Below are 22,502 nucleotides of genomic sequence, written 5' to 3'. Positions count from 1 at the left end.
TCAATTTTCCAACCCATGGTAAATGCAAAGAAGCACTGCGTTTGTGAGGCCTATTTATCAGTTAAACTAATCGAAAATTAAACACTAAACAGAACTTTTCTGCCACATGTAGTTTTATTTTACATAGAATTTAGAACGTTTTTAAATAGCAGAGAAGTTGTACAAATATCGTTTCTGAGTGACAATACTTGTGTGAGTATTTTAAGTATACTATTCTTGGATTCACCTGCTGCTCGAAGCTCTAGTTTTAGATTTGGAAAGCAATACATCAAGAATCGGTTGACTGACTGTCAAGAATCAAAATTCAAAGCAGTGTGTAAGTGCTTTGCGCATGCTCAAACTGAAGAGGCCGCTCAACTTCTGTTCACGGCGCGCTGGAATCGCCATAACTGGAACCGGGGGATTCGGTTTAGGGCTCACTGAGGTAAGATGTTGGCCACATATTACTTATAACAGCTAACGTTGTATTTACATTGCACAGAACTACTTTATATATACTTTATGCAAAGTAGGACTGGGGCTTTTTTCCAATAATAATCTGAAGCGCTAGCTAATAGGACACGCCTATAGGACTGGAGCGTGTACGGGCCGCGCGAGGGTGTCGCGCCCGCATGCAGCTCATATGGCTCTGAGGTATTTTTAGAACGGAACGAGAGCGCATTTGCTCCAAGTTGACCGTCACTATTCAAACTCCGAGTCGATAATTAAAAAGTAACGTTCACTTCTACGTAAAGCACAACTTTTTCCTCATCACAGTTTAGCCGGCGAGTTCGCTGTAGACAGTTAGCACGTCGGCTAAAGCTACAATGAATCAGTCTTCACCGAGGCCAATGAAAGCTAGCTAATACTCTTAGCATGTTGACTTTTAATGGTTAGTAACGTTCTCGATCAAATAGCTGTTGCAGTTGGAAGGAATAATTCTAACCACAATTCGGAAGTCATCATATCGCCACTGACTGATTTGAATTTATTGAGTAGCCTACTTGTAACCAACCTACCAAGCTAAAACCTTTAAAATCCTCTTTAGAATGGCAAGCCGAATGTTTTGTATAGATCAGTCATTCATTTAAGTGTCATTTTAGTCGACTTCTCTAGCTTGACAGTAATCGTTCCAGCGTGTCGGGTGCAAGTCAGTTATTGTCACCCATACATTTGTAATTTGAGATAAATTGTCATTAACAGCTCAACTAAATGCGTGTTGTGTAGTCCAGAACTATAAAAAGGAACGATTGTACGTGTTAGATGTCAGGGCACACTATAGATTTTGGAGGAAATTCATTGTTTAAGTTTGAAAGACAGCAGTGAATCATGGCCCAAGCAAGCACATGATACATTAACCAGCCAAAGTTGCTGACAAATCTGTATGAGTGTCTAACAGGGTGGAGCAGGAGTGTGTCAGATTCCATGAGTTTCTAAGTAGAAAGAAGTTTATAAAGACCCGTTCATATAAAGTTTTAACAATTGTTATAATGTATGAGACTAGGTAAGTCCACACCACAAGTTACAACTATAATGATAACTTTACAGAGGAACGATATCAAAACGATTTTTCCTGGCTGATGGGATAAAAACATCGGCAGCCAATTAGAATCCACCTGACATTAAATAGATCGAGCATACGAAAATGACTACAAAGGCTGTATAATGCATGCCAGGTCAGTAGTTGGCGATGTCACTTGTCAAAACACCCCGCAAACATGTAAAATGCATGCACATTACGTCACCGTTTTCACATATTGCCGTTTTTGTTGTTTAAATGGAGAAGATAAAAGACATTGTTTTTAAAAGCTTGTGTTTTCAGGCCCCAAACACACAGTTGTCTTGTAGATGAACGACTAAAACCCATAAAAAGTTTTCCGTTTTTCAGTTGAAAACGGTGTTGTGTAAACGCCCTTTGTTGATCGTTGAGACTATTGGTGGAAATCGTTGTACGATCAACTTAGGCCTACAATGCTTTTGGGAAACGCAGCCCAGATTGATTCTGATTGGCTGTAAATGTTTTTTTTAGCATTAATCAGCTGGACAAAATCGTTCTGAAAGTGATTCCAATGACATCGTTCATCTTTGTAGTTATAGTTGTTGTGTGGACTTAACTATTCTCATACATAGAGTGTAAAAAAATAAGTAAAAAAAAGAAAGTTGGACAACGTGTCTCCACTTCCTTCCTCTGTAGAAAAATTAAGCCAAAATATACCAGAAATGACCATTGTGGATTATGTCATTTGGAGCCAGTAGTTATCCTGAGGTGGAGCCGCTGTATAAAGGTCCCGCCCATGTCATGCTACTGTAGACTCAATAGAGCATCACAGTCCCGCCCACAGCCGGTGCCGGAAGTAAAAATTCAATACAATTTCTCCATTGACAGTTGGGGTATAAGCCATAAAAACGTAACCATACATGGTAGACTTAAAACCAGCTACGGCTGTACTAAGCGATTGTATATGCTCATATAACCGCCAAAAGTTCATGGGGCACTAACCTTGTTTTGAGATAAATGCCTTTTATTCGCGATGTCTTGGAGAAGTACTTCATTACCCACAATCCTAAACAATCCCACAATCCCACAGTGATGCATCTGATTGGTGGAGCTCGTGTAAACCCCGCGAAAGTTCGTGAAGACTCAAGATAAAAAAAAATAAAAAAAAAACTGTTGCGTTTTTTTGCACTGTATCACTGATGTGACATTTGAACCGAGGAGTCTTCATATATGGTATGAGTCATATCAAGCATTTTATGATGCCACTGTCAAAACAATATTTAGCTTAGGCATACCCAGAGCCATAGAGAGCTCTTCATGCATTTACTGAACATTTGTGTAATAATTTATGGCAAGTTAATAAACTGAATATGATGCACTTTCTGGTTTGCTGACCTTCACTTTTTAATTTTCACTTGTTGTTATTAAGAAAATACATTAAATGTTATTAAAATTAAGGATGAACTATAACTTCATGAATAAAATGAGCATGGATCACAAGTGGGAAATTGTTGAGACATTTGTCAGCAACCTGCCCGTGGGCCGCTGAAACTGATGAGCAGAACGCCGCGCGGACTGCCAGATCTGCACCCGTGAGCCGCGGACCACCAGCCATGCTTTCCAGTCTATTTACACAATTACTACTGAAAGAACTGCTATAAACGGCACAAGAAAAAGTTCGCGTGGCTGTCGTCAGATTTTAAAGTCGCTCTAAAGGCTCTTTCGCGGTTGTGGCTTCAGTCGACTTCAGTGAGGCGCGGTGGTTTATGGGATGAGTAGTTCCTTCGCTCGGAAATGAAAATATGTACACAGTCTTGTACCTTTGACTTTTTTTGGATTTTCTCGCCGTTTTTTCACTCGAAATGATATGTTGTATGCCTATGAGTTCAGCCGTAGCTGGTTATCCTCAGACATGCTCTAAAACTCTTTAGATACGGATTTTCGAAAACGTCAATGGGAGAAATGAATGGGAAATTTACTTCCGGCACCGAAGCGCTCTCGGGCTGTGGGCGGGACTGTGATGCTCTATAGAGACAGAGCGTATTTAGGCCACGCCCACACCCAGGGGGAAAACAAACCAACTGTCTCCATTGACATTGCATTGCGAGAGGCTGCCTCCTTGTCATTTCTTGCTTCTAACAAAAGACAGAAAAATGCCTAAAAACTGCTGTGTGACAAGGTGTACAGCAAAGAAGCTAAAAAACCCAGAAATAAGTTTTTATTAGCTCTCGACCCCAAAAAACGAGTGTTTAGGACATAAAAGTGGATACAGGCAGTTGAGACAGAGCGTCACGTGTCTCATTACTCTGAGAACTAACGTACACCCGCTGGAGGAGACCGTAATCGGCAACACAGGATAGTTTATCTTACAGAAATATAATATATAAAACTGACATTTGGATATTTGGCTCACCAGTGACCAAATGTTTAACTTACTGCACACGTGGTGTATTTTTAGTGCATACTGAGTGTCAGGATCCCACAATTTACCCATTCATTCCAGCCTGTATCCACTTTTATGTCCTCAAAAGCTCGTTTTTTGGGGTCGACAGCTTATGAAAACTTATTTCTGGGTTTCTTAGCTTGTTTGCTGTACACCTTGTCACATAGCAGCTTTTAGGCATTATTCTGTCTTTTCTTAGAAGCAAGAAATGACAAGGAGGCAGCCTCTCGCAATGCAAAGTCAATGGAGACAGTTGCTTTGTTTTCCCCCTTGGTGGGCGTGGTCTTCAGATTATGACGCGTTGCGCTCTGTCTCTATAGGTGTGTTCGACTTGAAGCGTTGATGTGCAGACTGTTCAGAGTGTGACATTAAAGTACAGCGAGAGCGATTAGAAACTCGAAAGCATACGGAGCCGTCTGCTCTCTAATCGCTCCCGCGCTACTTTGATGACATACACCGATAGGTCTGCAAGTGCCGTTTTAAGTCGAACACACCTTTTCTCAAGCACAGCTGTCAATCATGATGTTACACCTGTAGTGGCAAGATTCAGTCTTTGTCTTTGAAGAAACTTCTCGATTCAGGGGTTTCAGTCAGGTGATCATCTAACAACCTCAGTTAAGACCCTCATTATAATACTGTTTCATACACCTTGCCCCCCAACTTTGCTCAACCAATGAGTGTTCATTAGGTCATTTTTTTATATTTTTTATTGTTCACCCATGCTTTTTTTGTACTCCCCATCAATCATTTCTTTTCTTGGCTCCATTCCTAATAGTGGAGAGCCATCACCTAGTTTATCATCAAAGTAACATAGAAAACCCGTTTTTACAGTGTCATTTGCATCATTGCGCTTGATAAACGGATCTTCATATTAAAACATCTGATGTTCCACAGGGGTTGGTACAGCTGGCTGGGTGTTTTTCACAGAGCTGCTAAAGTGAGACATTGTGCACTCTGTGACCGGAGGCCCTCTCTGAGTTTCACACTACTGGCTGTAAAATGAAAATAGAAATTCTTAATGAAAAAAACGTTTCAAGAAATACACTAAATACCCTGTTTTTATAGCATCAAATTGTAAGACACTAAAACCAAACTTATTATAAAAATGAACTCTTGAACATACGTCAATGTGATAAGAACTAACTAAAATGACAGATCTTTTGAAGTGTAATATTTTTTGTTTTTTTAGTTTAGCTCATCCCATTCAGTGGAAGGGGTTCATAACCTGATTGAAAAGTTTTGGCTTCACTTTTCAGGGTGTGTGTAGCACACTTCAGGGCTTGAATGTCGGCGCGGGTATTGCGCATAATTGTAATCATTCCCGCAGGTCTCCCATTTATAATGCGGGAAATTCCTGCAATCATTGATTCACTTTAGCATGAAGGATGTGTTAGTAAATTAATCCACACAGATTATAAAATCAAATCAGTCTTTTAACAACTATCTGCGAGACGCAATTTCACAAACAGCGTGAGTGTTCAGTGGTGCCGCGTCTTCTATCTCTCTAGCCCCTTTCACACCAGTGCGTTGATCCCGGGAAATTGCCGTAAAATTGCTAGAGGGCCTTCTGTGTGAACGCAAACACGTCCGATGCCTGCATGGGGACCTAGTAACATTGCCAAGATCAGGATCAGTCCCGGAACATGCCCTGTGTGAACAAAAGCCAGGACCAATGCCGTAAGGGGTGTGTCGCAGTGATGACACACGTGCCATTGCACGGGCCTTTCTACAACCTATGCTACAGCATATGGGGAACGAGCCACTCGGCAAACCCAGTGGCGCTACTGGGGAGTATGGACTCGTCTTCGTGTAGAAATGACATCTGACAGGAGTTATCACATCCTGACGTCACGTGTCTTTACGGGATCTTTACGGAATGTGTGTGAACGCACTCACAGATTTAGGTGTTGTGCTGAATTTCTACCCCCTGCCAAATTATTACCCCCCTAGTATTGGTCGAAATTCGGCACAACACCAGAAAATCACTGGCAGTGTGAATGAACCAAAAGCAAACGATCCCGGGACACATTATCCGTGTATTTTCCGGAATCTCTGTGTGAAAGGGGCTTCTGTCTTTCAAAATGTTTTGCGCAAGGCAAGGCAAGCATCAAGCGCTGCAGCCGGCGATAATACACACTCACGTTTAGGAGTCGAGACATGGCGGAATATTCACTTGCTCAGTCGGGCCAGCAGTGCATCACGAATGAAGTTTACCATTTGCACGTCTTTTTAAGTCTTACCAGTTTAAACTTTCAAGTGATTTTAAACTATTCAGTGCTCGCGCGCTCTCTGTTTTTTTTTGCGGATTATATTGCTTTCACACGCAAAACTGTGTCAATTTCGGACTTCGGGAGTACACTCTAAACATAGTCGGTTTTGTCTTTAATAAGCTTAAAACGCATGTGACAGTATAATGAACACAGGATCCGTGCACTAGCTCTTTAAGTGACGGCAGCCATATGTGTCTGTCATTAATTTTGTTGTCAAAACAACAAAAGATCGCTTTAAGTTGAAGGAATCAGGATCAATAGCCTATGAATTTAATTTAGTCAGGACTAAAATACAAACCAGTGTTATTTTCACTTTATTCAGTTTCTGTGTTTCTGAATACTAGTGTTAGACCTATTAAAAAACGTTTCTCTTTATTTGTATCTTTATTCTATTGGATTTATTTGTGCGACTTTTTAAAAATTTTATTGAACAATTTAAATCAAGCTTCCTTGTTTTGTGTAAATTCTTAACAACAATATTACCCCTTTGTAAAAATGCAATGAGTGCAAACATTTAGGCGAGATAAATATAATCATTTTTTGGGGGGAAATTTTGGGGGATTTTCCAAAACGAAATTCAGGCCCTTGGCACTAGAGTTATTGTCCTTGGTGAACAGTCCTTTAATCAAGCCATGTTTGGTCTGATCTGTGTGGCTTTTTAATTTTGTGTGCTTTTGTTGTTTGAGTGATTTGTTTCTTTTTTTTCTTCTGTGTGTGTGTAGGACTATGTTTGGACATATACTGTCAGATAAACTAAAAAGGTGAAATCAGTCATTTTTTGCTAAATAAACATTTTGCATACAGACAAGGAAAAATATCATTCAAATTATTCACACTCACATGAGATGATTCCTATCAGAGTGGGCCGCCATGCTGATATCACATGACCAGCCCTATCATGCAATTGACAAGTTACTATTAATGTTTACTTCACATATTGCTTTCAGTCAGTGTGTGTGAAGCCTTTTAACTAAGCATAACAAGTAAATCTAAACAAACCAAACTGTGTAACATACACAATACACACACAAGTGATAGTATAAAAACAAAACAAACACTTTGGTGTGAAGTATCAGCATTCAGTACACAAAAATTGTGTATCCATGCCGCATGCTTTTAGCTGTCAGTATGAAGTCCAAAATTGCTGGTAAGTAATATTGGGTCAAATAAAAGGCAGTGCACCTTTAAATGTAGATTAAATTCTCCTTAAGTTTCTGGGTTTTTTTTGTACTAATGATCTTGTCAATGGTTGTCATTTGTCAACCCTCAGTAAGTCATATACATTGAGTCATTTATTCTGTCTCCACTAGTGCCTGTAGAAGGGTGAATCAGAATGGGAGACAAGCCGATTTGGGAACAAATAGGATCCAGCTTTGTGCAACATTACTATCAGCTGTTTGACACAGACAGGACTCAACTTGGATCAATATATGTGAGTATTGTGTCTAGTTCTTTTGCTCAGGATAGTTCTCTCTTGACTAGTCCTTTAAGGCTGTCCCACACTAAAAGATTTTTAAAAACTTATCAGATTTTCAAAATGTAAGAGACCACAAACATGACAATAAAAAAATTATAGATTACAATTTTTTTGTTCCTATAATGTGTGGAGTGCCGTGAAATGTGACTAAAGGCTGGTTTATACTTCTGCGTCGGACCTACTAGGGCTGCAGCTATCGATTCTTTTTGTAATCGATTAATCTAGCACTTAATCGATCGATTAATCGGATACATTTTTTTTTGGTGTTTTTAAACAACCAAAACAAATAATGCATAACGAAAATGATGTGGCTGTAAAATGATCAAGCATTTGGCTTTTATTTCTCAAAAAAAAACAGAGGTATTTATTCCAACTCCAACATTTGGCTCCAAAACTAAGCCTATTTATTGCAATTTTTACCCATTTAGTGTTTATAAGTGCCAGTGCCAACAATTATATAACAATACAGTTAAGTCAACTTACTGTAAAACATGTATAACATGTAAAACTATGAATACAAACTTAAATGATAAAGGCCATTTGGCCTTAGTTTTGTCTTCTTAATACAACATTAAAAAAAGGATTGCATTTAACTGCAATTTAACTTCAAATTGCATGCATTGGAGAGACACCTACACATAGTGTAGCTTTGAAAAGGGGAATGTTTTATTGCAAATATGCATTCGGTTAAATAGAAAAAGAACAGCATTTTGTTTTTCACTTAGGCTAAGTATATTAGCACGTTTTGTAGTATTATATTTTTTGTTAATTGAAAATGTTCTATGCTCAATTACTTTGGTAGCCGATTATAATGTCTTCCCCAAAAGTACGAGTGGATTTGGAGAAGCAGGCTGGGGATTTTCATTTTTTGTTGTTGTCTGTAACTATTTGGCAGACGTGACATACAAACAAGGTCTCGCAAAGACTGCAATACAATATTTGTTCCTCCATCACGTCCCGGTGTATACAGTAGGGCTGAACGATATTTTGTTTTAACATCGACATCGCGATGTGCGCATGAGCGATAGTCACATCGCCGGAACATGCGATGTGAAGGGTAGTAGCACGCATGAGAGAACGGTAGCACCAGGGTAGCACACAGTAAACACGAGTTTGTTGTATGGCTTGTTGCTGGGGTGACATGCACGTTCTGCGTTGCCTGCACAGTGATTGGTTCGCTGTGCCGTTGCTCACCGCCAACATTTACTGGCAATCTAAAAATAGGCGACGAAGAGGATCCGCTGCAAAAAAATGATGATTTCGTACCAAAAAGAAAGTCAAAATCAGGACTATTTCGGCTACAAAAAGGAGGATGTTGACCAAAAAGAGGTACTTTGCCTGGAGTGTTATAAAGTTGTTGCCACAAAACATGGAGGTTGGTGTAAAGCTGCTGTTTTATTTAAAAATGTGTTCTGCTTTTGTGTTTACAGAAATATGTTCTAATTTTGTGTTTACAGAAATATGTTCTAATTTTGGAATAAAATATTAAGTGACCTTTTTGTCACTTGTAATGAAGCTTGCTTATTAGTAGGGGTGTAAATCGGACAGTTAATCACGATACGATATCGATTCTCTCAGGCAGCGATACGATTTTTGCCGATACCTCAAAAAATTCTACGATACGATTCGATTCGATTCAGGGCTATATCGATCGATTAATCGATATTTAGATATTATATGCCAAATGTACACAACCAGTTACGTTTATTAACTCACACTAATACATGCAAAAATATATAACATGAAAGTTTAATTAAACTCTGAAAATTGCACACCCTCTCCCAATTGGGACATTTACAAGTTGTTTGTTACAAGTAAAAAAACAAACAGATAACTCCGTTCTTGTTCATTTTCATATATCATGTTTGTTTTTTTTATATTGTGCATTTGAATATCAATCAAACTGCAGCTGGGTTGTTTTGATTAAGTAATAATAACAACAACAAAAATACTGGTAACTTATAAAATTAAAGTTCATTGAAAGTATTTTTTATATCTATTTTGTTTTTGTGGCAAAAGCAGATAACTCCACATTTCATGTTTCATTTCAAGTTAAATAAAGCCAAATAATTGCTATGATACATAATAAAACGCTTGGTTAATCTTTGTAACGTTAATCTTCTCAGCTGACATAGACGCCTGTCAAACTTTGTTGTTGTGATTAACGTACATGCAATACAGTGAGCTTTTCCCTCACCACTAACGTGCTGTTTTAGCAAGATTCCGTGAAAAAGTTTCAGCTTTTATTTTCCTTTTACGGCCCGAAGAAGATATCACGGGTTCATCAAGTTCGCTGAAATCCACCCTCGATCACTTTTAGTCAGCTTTGATGAAACTCCTCTCAGCTAGCGCGTCTTTTCAAAGTGACAAGCAAGCAGCCTTGTCATCTGACCTGAATACTGCGCACTGATGCGCTAAAACTGACTTTTCGGGGCTTGTCGTTTCTGCTGTAAAACATGAACTTGCGATGCCTTGACAGTGGAAAATACCGGCTTTTGTGACAAAGGGTTCAGTCAATCTTGTCAGGCGTCTATTTCAGCGGAGAAAAGTTACGTGAGGATGTGGAGTGTGTCAAAATAAAGGTACCGTATATCGATATTTTATGTGTGGTATCGATGCATCGTATCGTTAGACGTTTGATCGATGCATCGATTCATATCGATGTATTGTTACACCCCTACTATTAGTGAAATTATTAATATCATGGAATGGTAATTATTGACTTTAGCCTGGATTGATGGCTCGCAATATCGCAATATATATCGTTGGGAAAAAAATATTGCAATGTAATTTTTTTCCAATATCGTGCAGCCCTAGTATACAGTGAATGCATGCTGAAATTATTGTTGCGTGGCTACATAAAAGTTTAAGCATGTGATGCATTGCCGCAACGGATTGAAGCGCGCGTCCGAGTGAAAGATAGAGCGGTGTGTGCGCGAGCCACACGAGAAAACACTGTATCCGCGCCACTGATCGCAGCGGCAACGAACACTTTGATCACTTGATTTAAAAAACGCATATCAGTGACACAGGGATGGAAATTAACTTTTTTGTCCACAGGCCACTGTGGCTGGTGGATTTAAAAATCTACCAGCCACTCAATGTTTTTACCAGCCACTTTCTTGTTTTTAACCTACAATGTGTAACTGCATGTGAAAATGAATACTACAAGATCTACAATACTTAAGCAGTTTATTTAATCTCAAGTCTCAATTAAATACTGACATTTTCTCTTTCGTTCTTATACACACACCAGGCAAGGCATTATGGGTGCGTTAGTAGGCCCACCCACTTCACTTTTCAACAGGCCCACCCAAAACTTGTCTTCAAAAAAAAAAAAAAAAAGTTTATATATTCTAATTTTGTCAAGAACTATAAAAAATCGTCAATAAGATCATAATTTGTGCTAAAATAGTCTAAATGTTTAGTTTTAAATTTAAAAAAAAACTGGTTATGTCTATCTTGATGTTTCTGCGCAAATTCAGCAGACGGGTTTGTTCCGATCAGAGCTTGTGAGTGGAGAACGCATTTCTGAATAGCTCGCTCATTCCGCAAGGTCGCTCGCTCAACCCAGAATGGCCTGATCCTGGTTCGAATATGTGGAATAGGGCTGCCTCCGACTTAAAAAAAATTCTAGTCGACTAGTTGTTGTTCATTTAAGCCATTCGTGGACAAATCGCCCCTGTATATTATTTTAATTATGCTTAAATAGGCTATAGTCTACAGGATAATGCGCGTTTACGTAATATAGCCGCACTCAAGCGCACGACCGCACGCATAAAGCTTGCCACAAAGAACCGGTAAAAGTAATGAAAATTAATGCGTCTAAAATAGCAAGGAGACATTTAATTATTTATTAATAAACTGGTGTTTTGCGGATTCGCCATGAACGCCAGAGAGAAATGCACATTTCATATGGATTTCACAATCAGAGAGCCTATTTCTTTTGGTTTTGAATATTTTCGTTTAAAAGTAGACATTTCAAGCTTTCTGTAATATATAGCCTATATCTCTCAAATCTGTGAGGCACAAGCTGAGTTTCGGCGCTCTCCAGTTCACATGCAATGCAAGTGATCATGCCGGCGCCTTAATACATTGTCTGCTATATATTTTCTTATTATTTATTATAAATACAGGCAATTCGTTGATAAAACATTGATCAAAATTAAGATACAATTTATACAAAACGAAAATCTTTTAAAAAGAGCCTTTCTACAAAACAAAACTCAATGAAGTGGTCAAAATCATGTCTTACATGTCATGTCTCCAGACATATTTGCGCATCTCATGATGTATCATATCTTTCTCGGCGAACAGCGCCGTTGCTGGGAGGGCGCCAGCGCCTCTGCCTCGCGAGTGGATGATAGCCCTGAAGACGCCAATGGTAGGCTATACCTTTAGTGGTAGTATAGGTACCTTTTGTTAAGTTATACCTCAAGAGTCTTCGTAGCGCACTAAGAGACAACGGTACGATGCGTATGGAGATTCCAAAGCGCTCTTCTTTGGTCAGAACCATGGAGAGCGATCGCGGATAGGTCCGTCCTATGCACCGACACTTTTTACAATGCAACAAAATATTTAAAGAGCATCAAGCTATTAAAATCTATATTTTATTTTATATTTTAATCTGTTATTTTATCAGTCATTTTTATTAGGTTAAACAGTGATTGAATAACGGTTTTAATTTAACATTTTTAATTTAAGGTCCACCTTGTCTCGTCGTAAACTAACCAATCTCGGGACTCCCCATTGTCCGCTTTTCTCCATCGTTCTTTAAAAAAACGTTTTTTTACCTTCGATGTAATGCCAAATTTTTTTGAAGGTGTGCCTCCTCTAAAAGTGTCCGCCGTCCATGTGAAACAGTATGCTATTTTTATTTACCCGCCACGGTGGCCGGTAGGTGAAGCGAGTTTACCCGCCACAACACAAAATCACCCGCATTTGGCTGGTGGCGGGTGCTAATTTCCATCCCTGCAGTGACATGATGGGTTTTAACTTCATTCAGGAGATTTTGGGTAACTGCACAACTGACAGATGACTTTGAGCGCACCGCCAACGGTGTGTGTGTGTGACCAACTTTCGGACCCTGCACTAGCCTATAATTTTGTTTTTAAAAATGTAATTATGTATTTAAAAGTTGCGTTTATCTTTACTCTCCGCCATCGCGCCAACTAACTTCAAAATGTATCACGCGCTATGGTGTGCTTCCTGAACATTGAACAACGGTCCGTATGAAACAATCAGATCCCTGCGCGTATAGTGCGCGTCATAGGAATTTAACGAGGCTTCGAGGCAGAGTTTTTGCCTCGAGGAATTTTTGTAATCGAGTTAATCGAGTAACTCGATGAATCGTTTCAGCCCTAGGACCTACGCCGGAGCCTCTATGCTGTGGGCAACGCGTTGGTTTTCATTTCTGTGCTACACACAGCCTATGACGTAGCTACGGCGTGAGTTCGACGCAGAAGTATAAATTGGGCTTAAAGGGTTAGTTCACCCAAAAATGAAAATTCTGTCAGTAATAATTACTCACCCTCTGTTGTTCCAACCGCGTAAGACCTTCGTTCATCTTCGGAACACAAATTAAGATAGTTTTGATGAAATATGAGTGCTGGATCACTCCTCCATAGGCTGCTAGGTGGCCCAAACTTGCTGGCCCAGAAAAGTTATTAAAGAGATCGTTAATATAGTCCAAGTGACTACAGTGGCTCAATCTTAAGTATATCAAGCGACGAGAATACTTTTTGTGCGCAAAAACAAACAAAAATAACGACTTTATTCCACTATTCATTTCCTTCTCTCTGGGCCTCGTAGTGTTTTTGCGCTGCGCGTCTGTGAAAACTAACCGAGCAGATTCAATCACTCTTAACACACTTTGCACCACAGGAAAATCTGATAAGAGAATCAGTAGAACCATCAAGATAATCGGGACTTCACAGGTTTGTCGGAAGGGGGGGAATTGGGCAAAAAATCGGCCCGATTATCTTGTAGTGTGTGGGTGCCTTTAGCTAAGAGAGAGAGATAACAATTAGAAATGTTTTTATTGTCTCTCTGTCTTGCCATCACGTTAGTGTTCAAAGCGTCCCTTGGTTTATGTCTTGCAGAGCGACGCTAGATGCCCAGTAACAAACGAGTTTTGTCGTGTGTTCAACAGAAGAGTCTTTTCAGGCCAGAATTGTTGTTTGCCTAAAATGCTCATACTTGGATCTATATTTTGAGCAACATATAAAAGATGTTAAACAAATATTGATGTTGGATATTTGTTGAGGAAATTTAACAAACAAAATATATTAGTGTAATCTGTGGATTAAAATAAAGTATTTATGTGTGATTTGTTTATCTTCTGTGAGTGCACCTGTTATTTGTCACTGTCACTTGTTAATTTACAAAATTTTCTGCTGTCGGTTGGAAACTTCGTATCTCCATTTTTTTTTTTTTTTTTTTTTTTTTCATAGATCATTACTAGCTCACCTAGTTCACCATGAAGGTCACCCTTTACATCTGTCTGTGGGTTTTGCAAATATTTAACCAAAGAAAAGTAGTAAAAAGAGCATGTGACTAAACCATAAAACTAATATATATATATATATGGCTAATGTTTTATGTATTTGAGGAACGAAGAAGTGTGTGTTAGTCTAGCAATTGTCGTCGAGTCGTAACCAATACTGTCTTAAATGGCCTGTGTATAGCACATTGTTTTCAGTAACATGAGATTTTGGCCAAATGACAGGATAAACTGAGCACTTTATAACCTGTAAATTGATGAAAAGGTCATGCGATGCCACTTACTGGCTCAGATGCAGCCATTCCTATGACGGACAAAACGCGCATGTCTGAAATTCTCAGAAATTCCTTGTAAAAACCTTGTAATTCCATTTGAGCTTGATTTTGGTCAGTAATATAATGACACATGAAAGTCTGACTATATATAAAGCCATAAAATATGAACTTTGACAATGTGGTGTTTAATTGTTTGGAGAAAAAAAATAGTTTTTTCCATTTTATGAAAAGCAGTGTTTTTGGAGATACAAGGTTTCCACCAAACAGCGAAGATGTGTGTGTATATATATATGTGTATGTATGTATGTATGTATGTATGTATAAGACTGGCCAAAGCACTGCTTCTCTATCTACATATTGGCTGATTTAGCTCATCTACATGTTCTTTTTCTCTTAGATTGATGCGTCATGCCTTACGTGGGAGGGTCAGCAATTCCAGGGAAAAGCAGCCATTGTCGAAAAGCTTTCCGTAAGTATTTGTGTGTATTTTGTTAGGGGTGGAATTTAATTCAAAGTAGTTTAATTGGTTAGGATTCATTTCTTATTTCCTAAAAAAAAACTAAAATCAACCGATATTAGTAAGTCGGGATGTAGTAAGTCGGGATGCACCGATATTACAATTTTGACCGATAATTCTTTACTTTTGAAAGCCGATTACCGATATATTGGCTGATAAATCAAAATTAAAATTGTATATACTTTGTTAGCCTGTATGCATAAACAAAAGGCTCACCATTAAAAGCCATGTCCCAAACACTTCAACATAAATCAAACAATTGATTCAAACAAATATACAATACATTAGCCTAGCCTAGCCTAGTTTGAACCAATGTAAGATTCCTTTACTTTTCAAATAAATTTTACACTCCTATGGCCATCTTTCTTTATTAAAAAATGGTAACACTTTATAATAAGGTTTCATTTTGTTAGCATTAGTTGAACATGAACCAACAATTAATGAGCAATACTTCCACAGCATTTATTAATCTTAGTTAATGTTAAGCTCAACATTTTATAAGACATTTTTAAGATCCAAAGTTGTATCTGTTAACATTAGTTAATGTACTGTGAAGTAACAGTGGCAAATTACTTGTGACAATGACAATATTGTTATTGTAACAATACAAATATTTTATTAACTAATATTAACAAAGGCTATTGCTCTCTGTTAGTTCATGTTAGTTAATGCATTAACAAATGATACCTTATTGTAAAGTGTTACCAAAAAATCTATTGTCTAACAAAAAATAAAAAACCTAAATAATACAAACATTGGGCTGCATATAAAGAAATAAAATGCATGTGCCATGGATAAATAAAACGGAATCGCCTCCGCACGGACAATAAAGAAATTATTTTAATCAAACCACATTGTTGATGAAAATAATACGAGAACAAAAAATGCTTGTTATTAATAACGCATCAATATTTAAAAAAAAAAATATTTTATTGTTTTATAATACAGTAATAGTAAACATCTTTAATATTAGGCTTACTCTTTCAAATTACATCATTGCTGTTTGAGCAGCGTGCACTGAAGCTGAAGAGAACTAATGTTAAACTGAATCGCTTTGCTAGAAGGTTAATCAACTCAACGGATGCTGAAGAATGCAACTAAACCCAAAGAATTTACAACTTTTTATTACCATAGTGTATACAATTATAATTATATGACAGTCGCAATCATAGCTTTTAATGTTTTGCGTTGCTGTTTGATCACGCGCGCTGAAGCTGAAGAGAACTAACACCGGGAAACTGAAAAACTTTTCTAGCAGGTTGTTTAAATCAACAAAACGCATCCTATGTGAGATTAATATTTTAATATTAATATTAACAGATATTTATATTACATTAACTTAATATTACGAGTTATATCTGCACAAAATTACGTGAATGCACAAGCGAACTTGACTGTGCTGGTCAGAACGTGTAATCCCTGTTCTGGATGCGCTAAATGGCAACTAAACCCAGAGAATTCACAACGTTTTATTACAATGGTGTTCTCATTATAATGGCATGTATATGACAGTCCCAATTATAGTTATAAATGTGCATTGCTGTTTGAGCTGCGCACGCTAATGATAAAGATGATCACTGGTACAATTAAGCATTCTACATTAGATTAATCATATACATATATATATACACACACACACACACAAAATAAACATATTACAGCTTACATTGGCACAAAATGCTGCGAATGCTCAAGCGAACTTGACTGCGCTCTTTCCGCCTCAATGTGCTCGTCGCGCTGAAACACTGGCAAACAAGAATTCACAACATTCTTTTACAGGCGATCAACAGTTCTTATCATAATGTTATGGAGCCTATGTGACATATCTTCCTTTTCGAAGAGATTCCAATCATTCAAAACCATCATGGCGAACAGCGCGCATCTCTCAACTGAAGTAAATCATATATTATCTATCGGCCGATATCGATATGTGGTCGATATATTGTGCATCCCTAGTAGTAAGGTATCTTTCCATTTAATATACATTGATGATATACATCTTTTTTTTTTTTTTTTTACTTTATTTTGTGTGCATTTTTTAATTTTCACAAAGAACAAAATAACCACTAGAAGGGTACTACAAATACAGGTCTTCCATTTGTTTCATAAATTTGGGTGAGTTACATAAGTCCATTTCCACCATCGTATTTTACATTTATGTGCTTCCAGTCTCAGGTCATGGGTCATTTTTTCCATTGCAAATATTTCCTCCATTATATTCCTCCATTGGTCCAGACTCAAAGGTTCCATTTTTTGTTTTGATCTTTTTCAGAGCCTGCCCTTCACAAAAATAGCTCACAGCATAACAGCACAAGACCACCAGCCCACCCCTGATAGCTGCATATTGAGTATGGTAGTAGGCCAACTAAAAGTAAGTACATTTTATTTAAGTTTAGTTTTGGTTTCTGACAGTTATGCTATTGCAGCAACGCTTGAGGTGAACAGTTTTGGCAAATATGTACAGGATAAAAGTGCATTCTTGCCCATTTGAAATGCATAACATTAATCCGAGTGAGATTTAACTCAAGAGCAGCCGTGGAAGGTTTCAGCCTCTCTTGATTTTCCCTCTCACCTTACGTGACATGGTAGTGCGCAGTCAAAGATTTCATAAGTATTTCAGAGCTGTAGTGTATGTGTTTGTCTATCAGGCAGACGATGACCAGGTGCTGGGCTTCCACCAGACCTTTCTGTTGAAAAGTATCAGCACTGCCTGGGTTTGCACCAATGAAGTCTTCAGGCTTGCCCTGCACAACCTTTGAGCCTAAAGGCTCTCGGTGGTCACATGGCCTTTCCTCCTCCTAATAATGTCTGTAAGGACCAGTGTCCGCTTGGGTTCACGCACACCATACAGGCTCTCTACTAACGGCTTTAAGCTGTGTTCAGATCAAGCATCTGTGTGGATCTAGTATGGTGGGAATGTCATGACATGCTGAATTTGTTGATGCCAATTTGCCTGTTGTGTGTTTGTCGATTTCCTTGCGCCTTTGCAGCATCAAAACAACCAATGAATGAGTGACGTGAGAAATAATCGAGTTCAACTTAATGAGCAACGACTTTTATCTTGAACTCTAAAGATTTGTTATGAAGAGCTCTGTATTTTAGCCATCATAGGATGGGAAGAAAAACTAACTTGAACTCAAAATGTGTGAATATGGCACTTTTGGGATCAGTTGGATTTCTGTTAAGGTTTTTAGATTTCAGTTATAAATGACCATTTGGCCATTGGGGTCAAATTATTTTTAATTTAGTATTTATTACATTTTAAATTAGGTTTTATTTTTATACATTCATTTTTTATTTTATTTGAGGTTTTTATTGTTTTAAATAATTTAAATTATTTTTATTCTAGTTTTATTAATTTTGATACTTCGGCTCAAACTTTTTTTCAGTTAGTTGCCCAGGCAAAAGCTTATATAAACTTAATAAAAATATTAATTTTCTGTTTGATTTCAGCTTTTTTAATTAACAATTTATTCATAGTTTTAGTTAACATAAACAACACTGCACTGATGTGTACTAAAACACTGGGTTAAATGTGTACTAAAATGACATCTCCAAGTTTTAACAACAGAGTTGTATTCAGTGCATGGGTTATCTTGCACAGAAAGCAACTTTTACCTTGTTAACCTTCTTTTGTTTGAGTTACATCTGTGTGTGTATTTAAAGAGATAGTTCACCCTAAAACGAAAATTAAGTCATCATTTACTCACCCTGGTGTTGTTCTAATGCCATTTTTTTCGGACCACAAAAAGAGAATTTGGCAGTGAATAGCGATCAGCATCAAACTTTTTTAAAAAGACGCAAAAGTATCACAAAATGATCCCATGCAACTCGTTTCATATATTCCATAACCGGTTATAACCGAAAATGAACCGAAATGTAATGTATTTTTTAATGAATATCCTGACCTTGGCCGTTGATCTTCTCTTCACGGCTATGCCACGTGTGCATTTTTGAGCCTCTCTTAGCACCGTAGTACACTCCGACTCACCCAGAAAAAGAACACAAGTTGTGTGAAAAATCAAGATGAATTAAAACCATGACATATAATACATTGCCTTGAAATCCCCAAAAAAGTATCCGTGTACTTTCTCCAGACCGGAACTCCAGTTATCAGATGACAGTCAAAATGACTCAATAATTTCTTGTTAGGATGAACACAACGGATATATTCACCTTAGAGAAGGTACATGGATTATATTTCATGTCGCATTTTTGGTAATCTTGATTTCTCACAACTGCAGCGCTAGAGTCTCATGAACGTGCAGTCAAGCATGAAAGACCAATGGCCAAGGTCAGGATTTTCTTAAAATAATAATGCATTAAATTTCTGTTTGCTTTTCACCAGACCCTATCGTATACCACAAGACCACTTGGAATATACAACACGTGTTGCATGGGATCATTCTGTGATACTTCTGCGTCTTTTTTAAAAAGCTTGATGCTGGTTGCTATTTACTGCCATTACGTAGCCTGGCAAGCCAGACCTACATCAAGATGTTTGGTCTGGCAACTCACCATAGACACGCTCAATCCGAGGGGCGGGATAAACGGCTGTCTTTCAAATTCCCTCTGCACGCAATTGGACAGCGCTTCAACCAACCAGAGCATTTTCCCAACAGCGGAGCTAGTTGATAAATTCAACTTTTGCCATATCTGGCCGGCAAAACAACGAACACATCTTCCTTTTTTTAAGAATGACTTAAGTGCCGTTCTTTGCTCTTTTCTCAAAGAAAAACTTAACTCCAAGTCCTCCAGAGTCGCGGCCAAAACCGATTCGAAAGACTGTTCTCCAGCAGCCGTCATTCTTTGTTTTCAAGTAGCAGCCAGGGAACCGTCGCAACTCTGTCGTCATATGTTAAGTCCGCCCCGCATACTCTATACGCGACGTGATTGGCCTGACCCAATTTAGGTTTTTGCAGCCCTTAAAGTCTATGGAGAGTTGCTAGACTGCCCTGGCTGCAAAATACATTTTGCTGCCGCTAGGGTGCGTCTAGATTTCTAGGCTAGCCATTACGAGCACGAATAGGACATTTCTTAAAAATTCTGATTTTGTGGTTTGAAAAAGAAAGAAGGGAATACGGCATTAGAACAACACCAGGTTGAGTAAATAACTTCATTTTCGTTTTAGGGTGAACTATGCCTTTAATAAAATGCAATAACCTAATAAAGGGTCAGTATATATGACATAGATGATCCCTTGTCTTGGGTTATTGTATTATTTATGGTGATTCATTACTGAAGATAATTTGAGCCCAGAACTAGGTTCAGTGTTTATGAGAAACTGACCCAGATTGTTTATCACCTTTACATGCTTTTGTCTTATATACTGTTTTTATTTTTTATTTCACCTTCACTGACCAACATATCCTTTAAAAAACATTAATTAAAATAACTTCTTATTGGGGAAAAATTTAGAATATTGTGACAAATTATCAGCCTTAAATTTGTCTTGGTTGTTTAATGCAGCTTTTGTCTTTCTGTATCTGGATTAATTTGCCTTGAAATTTGCTAAACATATCTGAAAACATGCATGATTTTTGATTAAGTATAACAGAATTTTTAGCTCTGGTTTAGCTATACCCCTTCTCTTTAATGAAGTGTTGCACAGAATGAAATCTTCTTTCTAAGTCTCTGTGTTTCTGCTTTGTCTAGGCAGATGATGACCCCATCATGGGATTCCATCAGAGCTTCATCCTGAAGAACATTAACGAGGCGTGGGTTTGCACCAATGACATGTTCCGCCTGTCGCTGCACAATTTTGGTTAAATGTCCCATGGTTAGCAGGAGGGAAGTGGGGGAAGGTGGAGGATGGGGCCCACCCTGATGACGCCTGTACCTGTCAATCAGCCCTTCATTCATCACACTAAAGAGAAACGGCACCGGATTACAGCAGTCAATCACAGAAAACATGCAGGCATATACATTACTGCCTCTACTCCAGAAATGACGTTTCTTTGCTGAAAGCCCACACATCCATCAAACTGACCCTTTTCCTTCCCCGACCTGCATGATGATGGGGAGCTGAAAGATCAGAGGACGCCCTGACCAGGACAAACACGTATTAACCTAACCTCGGCTGTTTGATATTTACATTTTAGTTGCTGATTTTTGACTTTGAAATAACAACTGTCTGTCTTTGTTTGCTTAAGTACAAAATGTTATCAGCTTGTTTTTAGAATATGCTTTAGATTATTATTTTTTTTATTGTTGTTTTTGCCCCCCTTGGAAATTGGTGTCTCCATTCATTGTGATGTCAGGTTGCTCTAGCTATCCAAAGAACACAACCCTAATTTCCCCTTCCCCCTCAGACCAGTGTGCTTCCCGATTTCTGCTCACTGCTCTCTGTGACAATAATTTCCAAGCCACGATACACAATAAAACCTTTGACTTTTTCTTAACAACGTCATCTTGTTCATCCCCCTGTCTGGTTGTGCCTCTACCTTTTTTCCCCTTTTCTATGCTTGACTGTTCATATTTTTGATACGGTTTCATATTAGATTCTCTCATGAAGATTATTGTTTTATTTGAGCAGAGCCAAACACAATGGAGCCGGTATTTCTCTTGTTATAGGTGGCCAGTGTCTCCTGAAGCAGATGTTCATACTAAAAATTATTTTTCAACATTTTCTATGTAACCCTAACTCTATGAATGGTAGAATCATCAATGGATGCTCTTGTTGAAAAAAGGAAAAATTATATGCGTCCTCCAATGATGCTACATCACATAAAGCAAGTTTAGGCATGGATAAAAATGAGTTTGAGACAAGCCGAAAACCCCCAGAAGTGCAGATTAATTTTCGTAGTGCTTTTAGAGGCTTATTTTCCCCGTAATGGGATGTGGGATGTTATGTTTCATAAGCTTGTTATGTTTTGTAAGTATGAATGTAAATGCCATCGAGTTTGTAGTGTGCCCAAAGCTGTTATTACCTTCTATATTTAGGTTTATATTTTGACATTACCGTCTTAAGAAGGATCACGAAGCATGAAACGTGACATCAGAAATACTAGTTTGTGGGAATAAGAGGTGATTCTCTTCATTTTCACATGTTTACACTAAAGGAGTTATGCTCATTGTTTAGGATTAGAAATCCATATTCACAAAATATGAAGGCCTTTGTGCCAAGAGATGGTACAGATATTTTAGAGAGATGTCTTCTGAGTTGTAGCTTTTTGCACTGAAATATCTAAACACATCTGTTAGAACATCATTAATGAGTCGATTTCTCACATATTTTTGCTGGGCAAATACATGTATTGTACACGTTCGTCATGCTTGCTCGCCCCTTCAGAAACGCCCTCTCATTTGTGGTTTGAGGGGAATAGCAAAAGAAGAATTGATTTTTCCAACAAAAACAACAGTAATACAATGTGAATACAGTAAGAGACTACTTCAGTTGCATACATGTATGTGGAAATAAAGGAGATCAAAGTAAAGTGTGATGTTATTGTTATTTCTTTAGGTGGTGAAGGAACTAGATGAAATATTTATTTTCTTGCTTAGGCGATTTTCTGAAAACTATAACAAAATTGAATAAGTTA

General features: G+C 38.0%; 1 protein-coding gene and 1 long non-coding RNA gene across 3 annotated transcripts; both read left to right on the top strand.

The window, feature by feature from the left end:
* The first annotated feature begins 296 nt into the window (after positions 1 to 296).
* On the top strand, positions 297 to 22,397 carry nutf2 (nuclear transport factor 2). 2 transcript variants are annotated; one of them, XM_082182664.1, is made up of 5 exons: positions 297 to 424; positions 7,501 to 7,622; positions 14,842 to 14,913; positions 17,234 to 17,332; positions 20,617 to 22,397. In XM_082182664.1, the coding sequence occupies exons 2-5, from the start codon at positions 7,524 to 7,526 to the stop codon at positions 20,728 to 20,730; spliced, it is 384 nt and encodes a 127-aa protein (XP_082038790.1). In that variant the 5' UTR covers positions 297 to 424; positions 7,501 to 7,523; the 3' UTR covers positions 20,731 to 22,397. The 2 variants fall into 2 exon arrangements, with proteins under 2 accessions (XP_082038790.1, XP_082038791.1); XM_082182665.1 differs by lacking the exon at positions 297 to 424 and adding an exon at positions 487 to 633.
* On the top strand, positions 7,630 to 11,639 carry LOC309508120. Its single transcript, XR_014209393.1, has 2 exons — positions 7,630 to 9,194; positions 10,355 to 11,639. It is a non-coding gene; the product is annotated as an uncharacterized lncRNA (long non-coding RNA).
* Positions 22,398 to 22,502: the final 105 nt, after the last annotated feature.

The sequence above is a fragment of the Leuciscus leuciscus genome (assembly GCF_965113295.1).
Source record: "Leuciscus leuciscus genome assembly, chromosome: 10".
Taxonomy (NCBI): domain Eukaryota; kingdom Metazoa; phylum Chordata; class Actinopteri; order Cypriniformes; family Leuciscidae; genus Leuciscus; species Leuciscus leuciscus.
This window is presented reverse-complemented; position numbering and strand designations above follow the sequence as displayed.